The sequence below is a fragment of the Mirounga leonina genome, unplaced genomic scaffold (genome assembly GCF_011800145.1).
Source record: "Mirounga leonina isolate KUSES-001 unplaced genomic scaffold, KU_Mleo_1.0 Mir_91, whole genome shotgun sequence".
NCBI lineage: Eukaryota > Metazoa > Chordata > Mammalia > Carnivora > Phocidae > Mirounga > Mirounga leonina.
In genome coordinates, this window is record NW_023270839.1 from 6,868,706 (window position 1) to 6,878,120 (window position 9,415).

At 57.1% G+C, this 9,415-nt stretch overlaps 3 protein-coding genes across 3 annotated transcripts; 1 reads left to right on the plus strand and 2 right to left on the minus strand.

Annotated features, from left to right (window-relative positions):
• The first annotated feature begins 776 nt into the window (after positions 1-776).
• EMC9 (ER membrane protein complex subunit 9) lies at positions 777-3,017 on the plus strand. The gene is made up of 5 exons (XM_034994016.1): positions 777-1,271; positions 1,414-1,490; positions 2,361-2,430; positions 2,521-2,615; positions 2,773-3,017. The coding sequence occupies exons 1-5, from the start codon at positions 1,074-1,076 to the stop codon at positions 2,951-2,953; spliced, it is 621 nt and encodes a 206-aa protein (XP_034849907.1). The 5' UTR covers positions 777-1,073; the 3' UTR covers positions 2,954-3,017.
• Positions 3,013-5,837, minus strand: PSME1 (proteasome activator subunit 1). Its single transcript, XM_034994015.1, has 11 exons — positions 5,661-5,837; positions 4,996-5,028; positions 4,788-4,850; positions 4,557-4,667; positions 4,423-4,468; positions 4,211-4,308; positions 3,887-3,955; positions 3,734-3,801; positions 3,572-3,626; positions 3,408-3,494; positions 3,013-3,239 (listed from the first exon to the last, which is right to left on the minus strand). Exons 1-11 carry the CDS (start codon positions 5,697-5,699, stop codon positions 3,159-3,161), a joined length of 750 nt encoding a protein of 249 aa, XP_034849906.1. The 5' UTR covers positions 5,700-5,837; the 3' UTR covers positions 3,013-3,158.
• A 1,998-nt stretch (positions 5,838-7,835) lies between these two features.
• FITM1 (fat storage inducing transmembrane protein 1) lies at positions 7,836-9,137 on the minus strand. The gene is made up of 2 exons (XM_034994898.1): positions 8,857-9,137; positions 7,836-8,474 (listed from the first exon to the last, which is right to left on the minus strand). Exons 1-2 carry the CDS (start codon positions 9,120-9,122, stop codon positions 7,862-7,864), a joined length of 879 nt encoding a protein of 292 aa, XP_034850789.1. The 5' UTR covers positions 9,123-9,137; the 3' UTR covers positions 7,836-7,861.
• Positions 9,138-9,415: the final 278 nt, after the last annotated feature.

Consider the following 9,415-nt stretch of genomic DNA (forward strand, 5'->3'; position numbering starts at 1 on the left):
GGGGCTCGTGAGTGCTTCCTGGAAGAAGTGGCATTTGCACAGACCCCTTATAGGGAATAATCAGGCTTTGGACTGAAACCTGAGCAAGGAGAAAGCTCCGGGGCTGAGATCAGGGAAAGACGAAAGAACAACACTCATCATCAGCTCAGTGCAAGCCTGGAGAGGGAGTGAGGTTTCATTCATTATGGGTGAATGATGGGACTCCTTCTCAAGAGCTGACAAGGGGAAAAACGCTCCCAAGGCATTATGTTGAAGGAAATTATACCGCAGGACATTAAGGGAAAGATGGGTCTGTAAATTTTTTTGTCCTCTTTCCCCCTCCTTCAGCCAATTGCCGCCTTTATTTCTGCAGACTGCATTAAGGAAACCAAGGGCCAGATACCCTGTAATGGCAAAGGTAACAGGGCTCGTCAGTGACGGAGCTGGCCTAGAGTACAAATCCATTCATTCCATAGTAGGAGCAAGGCAGTGCGCTTGTGTCCAGGTTCGGAGATCGAGCGCTCTGGGACACCCCACGCGGAGCGCGCGCTCCAACCTCCTGGCTTTGCTGGGCCTGCGGGGGCGGGCGGCACAGGTGTCAGAGGAAGCCATCCTGCAATCCCGGACCGAAGTCGAGTAGCCTAGCCAATCAGCGTGCGGGCAGTTCTCTTTAGTTTTCAGTTGTGGGTTCTTTCCAGTTCGCGGGAGACAAAGGCGGGGCAAGGTTTGGACGCGGCCGGTGATTGGGCAAAATGAGAACCTTTAAGCCTATCAAAGAGCACCACGTGGGCGGGACTCCAGAAGCGGGTGCTGCTTACCGCAGCGGGCCGGGAGTCCCCCAGACCCGCGAGGATCTGCGGCCGCCAGTCGGGGGCGGGCGGAGGCGGAGTTCGGCGCTGCAGCATGCAATCCGGACCGTCTGCGTTCTGGGCCAGGTGGGGGCCGGGCGCCGGGACCCAGGTCCCCGGGAGCCGGCGGGCTGCCTTCGCGCGGAGTCAGCGTCACTGCCGAATCTAAGTGAGGGGGCAGAGCGAAGGGCCAAGGAAGGCGCCGGGGAGGGAGCTTCGCGGACGCGAGCTGGGGCCCCGCTGGCCATGGGGGAGGTGGAGGTCTCGGCCCGGGCCTACGTGAAGATGTGTCTGCACGCCGCCCGGTACCCGCACGCCGCCGTCAACGGGCTGTTGCTGGCGCCCGCTCCGCGGTCGGGAGAATGTCTGTGTCTCACCGACTGTGTGCCCCTGTTCCACAGCCATCTGGCCCTGTCCGTCATGCTGGAGGTCGCCCTCAACCAGGTGCCGCCGCTGGACGCCCACCGACCACCGCGAAACCCCCTAACACCCCTAGCCCAAGCCCATCCCCGGCCTCTTGGCAGCAGTGCGTACCTACAGGGCGGGCGGCACGACTGAGTTTCTGATGGCCCCTTTCCCACGGCAGGTGGATGCGTGGGGCGCGCAGGCCGGTCTGGTAGTGGCTGGGTACTATCATGCCAATGCAGCTCTGGACGACCAGAGGTGAGTGGAGTAGCCAGAGGCAGAAGGCTAAGGGTTATGGGACGGGGGATCAAGAGAACTCTTGGTCATTCCTTTCATCTTTCCTTCGTCAAATGCTTAGGAGCAGGGACTATATCCACCAGGCACTAGGCTGGAGTGAGGGAATATAAAGAAATATGAAGGAGCTCCCTGGAGGAGCTGTGGTGGGGGTGGGGAGCATAGCTGTGTATCAATAACAGGCTGACACCTGGCTTTAACTGAGGTGACCCCTGCCAAGTGCTGAAAGAACACAGAGGAAGCCCAACCAGCAACTTTGGGGGAAAAAAAAAAAAAAGGAAATGTCCTTATATATAGAAAACGTTATCTACTTACATATTAATCATATATCTGGATCAAATTATACACAGTTTTGTAATTTGCTTTTCTCACCTCACTTAGTAAATATCTGCCATTTTTCCATCTCTACACCAAGATTTACCTTATCCTAACAGCTATATAGTATGAGTGTGGAAGTACCATGATTTATTTAATGCCTTAAACATTGATATTGTTTCCCATTTTTTGTTAATACAGACACTGTACAATTATTACAGTAAATTATTTATAAGTGGAATTTCTGGGTCAGCATATACTGTTTAAATTATGCCAAATTACCCTCCCAAAAGATCACCTTTGATCTCCACCTTGACCAACAATCTGAGCACCTGTTTTCCACTGCACTCAAGCATTAAGCAGTTGTGTATGAAGCTTCAAGCAGGCCTGACCCCCCAGACCTGCTACAGGGAAAGGCCACCACTGCGCCATCATCTAGGAGACCTGGGAGGTCCAGCTCAGATGGACAGGGTCTACCCATGGTCAGCTCCTCACTCCTCTGATCTTTCCTCCATACAGCGCTGGGCCTCTGGCCTTGAAAATCGCTGGGCGGATTGCAGAATTCTTCCCTGGTGCAGTCCTTATTATGGTGAGGTTTGGGTTTCAGGGTGGGGAGTTGGTGAGAAAGTAGGAAAGGGGAATGCTTGAAACCCTCACCAGACCTTCCTTGTCTGCACAGTTGGATAATCAGAAACTGGTGCCTCAGCCTCATGTGCCCCCCGTCATTGTCCTGGAAAACCATGGTCCCCGCTGGGTCCCCAAGGACAAGAACTTGTGAGTGCCCCACTCCCTTCACCTCTTCTTGGAAGCCCACAGCTCCTGGGCCTCCTCTGTCCTTGATCTTGCCCCAAGGGTCCTTGTCTAGATGCTAACCTCTGCCAAGTGTCTGGCCCCCTGCTGAGTTTGACCTCCATGGGGGTTATTATTTCAGAGTGATGTGGAGGGACTGGGAAGAGTCACGGCAGATGGTGGGAGCACTACTGGAGGGCCGGGCCCACCAGCACCTTGTGGACTTTGACTGCCACCTTGACGACATCCGGCAGGACTGGACCAACCAGCAGCTGAACACCCAAATCACCCAGTGGGTGGGTCCCACCAATGGAAATACCTGAGCCAGGGCTGGGGGGGGGTGGGGGAGGGAAAGGGTCAGGATCCAATAAAGAGACTTGGGTTGAAGGACAATGGTATGACTATTTATTATGCCTGGGAGGCAAGGGGAGGGAGAAACCTCAACAGGCTGAAGTTGGGGAAAGTCTGGAGTCCTCTGTAAAAGATAGGAAGGTCTCTGTTGGACCCATTACGGATGAGAGAAGGCTCTCAATAGATCATTCCTTTTGTTTCTCCCCTGGGCTTCTTAAGCTTCTCGAAGTTCTTCAAGATGATGTCATATAACACAGCCTACAGGGCCAGAGAGGAGTGGGGGTCAGCCACAGGCCCCCAGTGGCTCCTGTGCCCCATTTCTAGCCTTATGGAGAAGCTAAGTTCTGTGACCCTTCACCCCCAGCCTGTCAGGGAGTAGGTGGCCTAGGAAAGCTCCCTCTGTCCCCCACCCCCTCGCTTCCTCACATAAGCGTTGCGGATCTCCATGACCATCAACCGGATGTCCCGGTACTCTGCCTCATCCAGCTCGTGCACCAGCTGCCGATAATCACCCTGTGGGAGTCTTGGGTCAGGTCTGACTTCAGATGTGTCCTTCCCCCACCATGCACCCTGACTTGGGCCTCACCTACCACGTGGGGCTGCTTGGCTGCTTTGGTCACAGCATCGCCCCGTTCAGAGAAATACCTGTAGGAAGTAGAAGGGTATGGAGTGGGAGAAGGAAGAGGGAGCCCAGGCCTCTGTCCAAGGCAAAGGTGGAGTGTGCATGCACGTGTAGGTGGGCAGTCACTCACTTGGAGATTTGAGTGTGGAAGCCTTCCAGCTTGGTGTGAAGGGTGGTCATCAGCTCAAACACCTTCTCCTGGGGAAAGAATGCAAGGGGGAAAGTGGAAAGCAGCATGGACTGGAGCAGTAAGGAGGGCAGAGGAGTGGGGTAGCGCTCTCACCTGGACAGCCACTCCAAAATTGTTTCCATCCTCAATCCGAGGTATCTGCAGCTGCAACCAGGTGGTGACCTGGGAGGAGGGAAAGGCATCAAAGCCATAACAGCTCCCAACCTACTTCCCAGGTTCCTGTCCTCTGCTTCCCTGCCCACGATCGGGGGGGGGAGTTATGCCAAGTCCGTCCTAAGCCCCAGGGCCTACAATTCTGGCTTCATTTGCTGTGCTCTCTCCTGCTGAGACCCAGCTGGTGCTAAGCCCTACCTGATAGGGACCAAGGAGGACAAAGGGTTAGGTCTGAAGCCTGGGGGTGGGAGTGGGAGGGCTCACCAGGTTGAGCTGCTCAATGACATCCTTGATCTCAGGCTTTAGACGCTGAAGGAGGACCACGATCTTCTCATTGCAGTTCACTGGGCCACAGGGAGGACCTAGGCAGTGGGCAATGGGTCAGTCACCAGGCTGGGACTGTGTGAGGGCAGGGAAGAGCAATCCCTGGGGAAGAGCTCCTAGGAGGTGAGACTCAAGTCCATTCATGGTGGTACCTTTGTCTTCGTCTTCCCCTTTCTTCTTTTCATCTTTGTCTTCCTTCTGCAGGGAGAGAGGGGCTCTTGGCACTCAGGCCTAAGGTTGATTTTTCCCATGGTTGGGTCCCTCCTCCCAGCTCTTCCCGGCTTGCCTCCTGCTGTTTCTTCCGTTCCTCTTTCTCTTTCTCCTTGACTGGATCAGGCACTGGGATGTCCAATGGGGCCTTCAGATTGCTCAGGTCGGCTTCGTTGAGAGCAGGCTCCTGGTGCAGGGTGGGAGGAGAGCTGGAGGCAAAGGCATCCCTCTCGAGAGGCCTCACTCTCATGGCTCCCCCGACTACCCCCTTGACCCCTATTCTCTAGCTTTCTGCTGCCCCCAGTACCTTTAAAAATGCATCCAACTCAGAAATCTTCTTGGGGAAGTAGCTCCCCAGCAGGTTCTCTGTCTGTGTGTGAGGTGGGGGTGGGGGAAGATGGGGGTCAGAATCACATGTTCTTCCTGGCAGTGAAGCAGGGCTGCCGCTGCCCAGCAGGGAAGGGTTGAGCCGTGGGAGTTGGGTAGGAGTGGGGTGTTGATGGGGCAGGTCTTACCTTGGTACACAGGTCTTCACGGAACACGTCCACCTGTGGGACACAGGCAGCCCTTCAGACACCTGGCTTTATGGCCAGTTCATATGAGGACCATTCCCTTAGGGTTGTGTAGGGCCTGACCTGGGGAAGGGTGGAATGCATCCCGTGGGGTTGGGGAGGGTGAAGTGAATCCCCGTGGGGCTGGATGTGGGGGATGAGAACAGTCCTGGCGGTGAAGGGCGAATGGTCTAAGTGAGAACAGATCCCTCGGGTCTCCTGGGCTGTACATGGACGGGTGTAAGAGCCTCTGCGACTGGGGCAGGAACGGCGTACCCTGTGGAGTGGGCCGGGGGCCCTCCCGTGGAAAAAGCCATGAGGTGGCAGGGCAGCTCCGGCACCCTGTCTGTGTGTGGCCCGGGGCCCCGCGCCAGCGGACTTCCCCTCCACGCCAGCTCTCCGCTTCACCGCACCCCGCTGAACCTCGACCTCCTGGCCTCTCCCGGCACGCGGACCTCGCCTGTCTCCCCCGGCCAGGGCGCAGGTGCTCCTGGCACCGAGGCTCACGTGGGCTCCGATCGACCACGACCCCAACCCGCGACGGGGGCCGGGGGGCCGGTCACGGACGCCTGCAGCCTTTCGGGGCCACGCCTCCCTAATGGGCCCCTCCTCGAACCCGCAGCGCTCACCTTGGCTTGGGCTTCAGGCTGGACCCTGAGCGTGGCCATGGCCGGGGAGGGGGGCCTCGCGCCGCACGAGAAGCGGAGTGTGTACGGGGAAGAGAAAGCGAAAGCAGCGCTCGCCACCCGCACGGCCTTCCTGGGTAGCCTGGCAGCCGAGGTACTGGAGGGGGCGGGGCCAGAGCCGGAGGGGAGGGGGCGGAGGGCGGCAGCCGCGGCCGGGCTCCCCCTGGAGGCCGAGAGGAGCGCTGCCACCGCCTCCTCCGCCCGGCAGCCCGTCCCAGCCTGCCTCCCCCTTCCGCCCTGCTCCCGAAGCCCAGCCTCTCCCTCCCCGCCTCCTCGCTTCCCGCCTTTCGTCTCCCAGCCTACTGCCACTATCACCCCCACACACGCTTCTTTCCACGCCCAGCCTCCCCACGCACCGCGGGCCCGCCTTCCCGCCTCCCGGAGCCAGTGCCCTCCTCCCATCTCCCTGCCTCCGGGCGCCTCTGGTTCTCTTCTGTCCCTGTTCGGCCTGGGACGGTGATAAGCCTTATCTGGCGCTCTTCCATCTTTTCTGGCCTCCCTTGCCTAGTCCTGGCTCCACGGGCATCGTCTGGCCCATGTGGTGACATTCAGACGCTGTCACCACTCCAACCCAGGCCCCGGTCAGGTCCCTCCTGACCCATGTTGTGGACTACAACCCCCCCTATACTCTCCACACAGACTCTGTCTGGCTTAAAGCTCTCTCTCAGTTTCCTGTTGACCTTAGAATGAAATCTAAAGGGCTTCCCCGGCCCAGAAGGCTTGCCTGGCCTGCCTGGCCCCTGTTCTGCAACCTCACTTTCCACTGCTTTCCCCCTTCCCTTACACTTGCAAATAGCTGGGCCTTCCATTGTTGCTTAAACCCAATGTCAGCATTCATTCCTGTCTCAGGTACTTTGGCCTTACCGGATCCCTTTGCCTGACACACCCTTTCCCCGCCTCGGGTTGTCGTTAGGTTCTCAGCTTAGGTTCTCAGCTTAAATATCACCTCTCCAGAGGGAACTCTCTCCATCATCCTTTATAAAGTACCTCCCTGCCAAGTCTCTATTACAAACCAGCCTGTTGTAGTATATTCATAGCACTGGAGCTCTGATATTAGCCAGTTTATTTTGGGGGGATAGTGTGGTTTAGACCAGGGGTTAGCAAACTTTTTCTGTAAAAGGCCAGATAGTAAACATTTTAGGCTCTCGTGGGCCATATGGTGTCTGTAGTAACTACTCACCTCTGCCCTTAGAGCAGGTAAGCAGCCATACCTAAATGAATTAGCAGGGCCAGGTTCCAGTAAAACTTTCTTTATGGACACTGGAATTTGAATTCTGTGTAATTTTCACATACCATGATATATTCTTCTTCTTTTTTTTTTTTCCAACCATTAAAAATGTAAAAACCTTTCTTAACTCTCAGGCCATACAAAATCTGGCCACAGGAGGGCTGTAGTTGCTGGTCCTCTGTTTAGAGCACAGACAATGGACCCTTACTGCCTGGGTTTATAATCCTGGCTTTGATATCTACTAGCTGTGAACAAGCCACTTAACCTCTGTGCCTCAGTTTTCACAACTGTACAGTAGAAACGTTACCAAACCCACCTGATAGTGGTGTTGTTGTTATGAGGGCTTAATGTCTTGATTTATAGGAAGAGCTTAGAGACACTTAGAACGCTGCCTGAAACATAGTAAGAGCAAAAGAAATGTTTGCTGTTATTTGTGAGTTTCTCATCTGCTTCCCCCATTAACCCACCGGCCCCCAAACAGCAGGAACCTTGTCTTCCTTATTCACAAGGCATGGAACTATGCTTGGCTCAATAAATACCTATTAAGTAAATGTGCCCAGATAGGCAGGCCCTTAAGGAAGGTGGAAGGGGGAATTCAGTGAAGGAGGCAGAAAAAACCAATCAACCAGGCTGGAGACGAAGCACCTGCTTAGCAGGAGTGCTGCCTATACCGACGGGCACTCTTACCTGCTCTGGCATTGCCGGTCCTTGATATCTGAGACCCCCAGAGAGCTTGAAGTCTGCGAGGACTGCGAGACTTGAAAGGACAGCAGGAAGGATGGAGAGCAAGCAAAGAATGGCTGAGGGACGCGCGAGAGACTGCCTGACTCCCTTCTTACCCTTCCCACCCTTTCTGAGTCCCCCCAACCAAATGATGAGCAGAGCCCGAGGTAGGCCAGGTTTGCCTTTATTTCTTTCAGTTATGCTTGCGGCTGGAGTGGGGCCGAGGAAAGAGCCCGTGGCCTGGGCTCCCTGGAGACCAGGGCTGATGATACCAGCTGCCATAGGTGAGGTACCAGGCAAAGGTGCCCACCGCGGCACCCACCACCTTGTGGGTGTACTGGTGGAAATAGATGACAGTACAGAGCAGCAAGAAGTTCCAGAGGCCCAGCAGCAGCACGTTGAGCAGGAAGACGAGGCGGAGGGGGGCCCCGGCTGGCAGCCCGTGGGCCAGATACTTGGCGAACACTGCGGCTTCCTCGGCCATGAGCAGGCAGCAGAAGGTGAGCAGGAAGGTGTGGGAGGAGACGGTGTAGCCCCGCCACTGGTGGCCAGCTGCCAGGCAGCTGCGGCGGTCAGGAAGCTCGTGCAGCAGCAGGCCTTGGGGCAGAGGCTCGAAGCAGGAGCCAGTCAGGTCCTCGATAAGCAGGAAGGCCCGGCCGGCCCCCCGCCACACTGCCGCCCCTACCACCAGCCGGCTCAGGTGCCTGGCGGTCACGGCCACACGCCGCGTAGCCAGGAACACCACCAGCAGCACGAAGCCCCCCAGGAAGGTGCATGTCCAGCCCCATGCCGAATTCACAAACTTTCTGTGGGCACAGAAGAAGGGAGACTAGCTACTGAGACCCGCCTGCGCCCCATCTTCCACCCCATCTGTGTTCCCATCCCTGCTCTGTCCCCCACCCTACATATCCTCACTGGTTCCCTTTCTTCCCTGCCCCCCACCCAGCCACTTAAACCTTGCCGTCTCCTTAGAGGCCCATTCAGCCTTCGAGGAGCCGTATTTCCTCTTCAGCCCTGCTCCTGATTTCCCCTGGACCCTAGGACTCTGTTCCCCTCCCCCTCCTCCCAATTTCTCAACCTCTTAGCCTATTTTTAGCGTCCAGACTGGCAGCACCACAGAAGCCTGGAGGAGGGAGCTGGGATCCCAGAGTGCAGGGAGCCGGCGCCCACAGCCTCCAGTGGACTCACATGTTGAAGAAGTTGCCGTGGCTGGCGAAAATAGTCCGAGGGTTGACATGGAACTGCAGAAGGGGCCCAAAGATGACCACTGCTGCCAACCAGGCATGGTAGAGGCGCCGTAAGCAGGGGCTGCCCAGGAGGCGGGCGGCCTGTTCACTTCCAAAGTACAGCAAGGCAGAGGCCACCCAGAGCAGCACCCTGACCAGGCAGCCTAGCAGCGCCCTGATTTGGGCCCCGGCCCCCAGCCCTGCCCCCACCACCGGCCCCCGCTCCATGTTCCCTCCCCTCCCCACTACCCGCTTGCTGTGCCGGGTAGCTGAGGAGGGGCTGATGGGGCCCCCCCTGGACAAGGACAGGCAGTGACAGGTGTGGCAGACACAGGGCAGAGCCCTGGTGGCAGCTGGCAGGCGGGGGAGAGGGGTGGGGGGCAGTAAGGGGCCAGGGCGGAGGGCTGCCACGTCAGCAGGGTCCTAGCTTTGGTTGTGTGTCCTGACAGTGGCCTGTGTCCTTTCCTTTTAGCTCTGTGTCCCCAGCTCCAACCATGTTCAAGTTCATGTTGGAGGGCCAG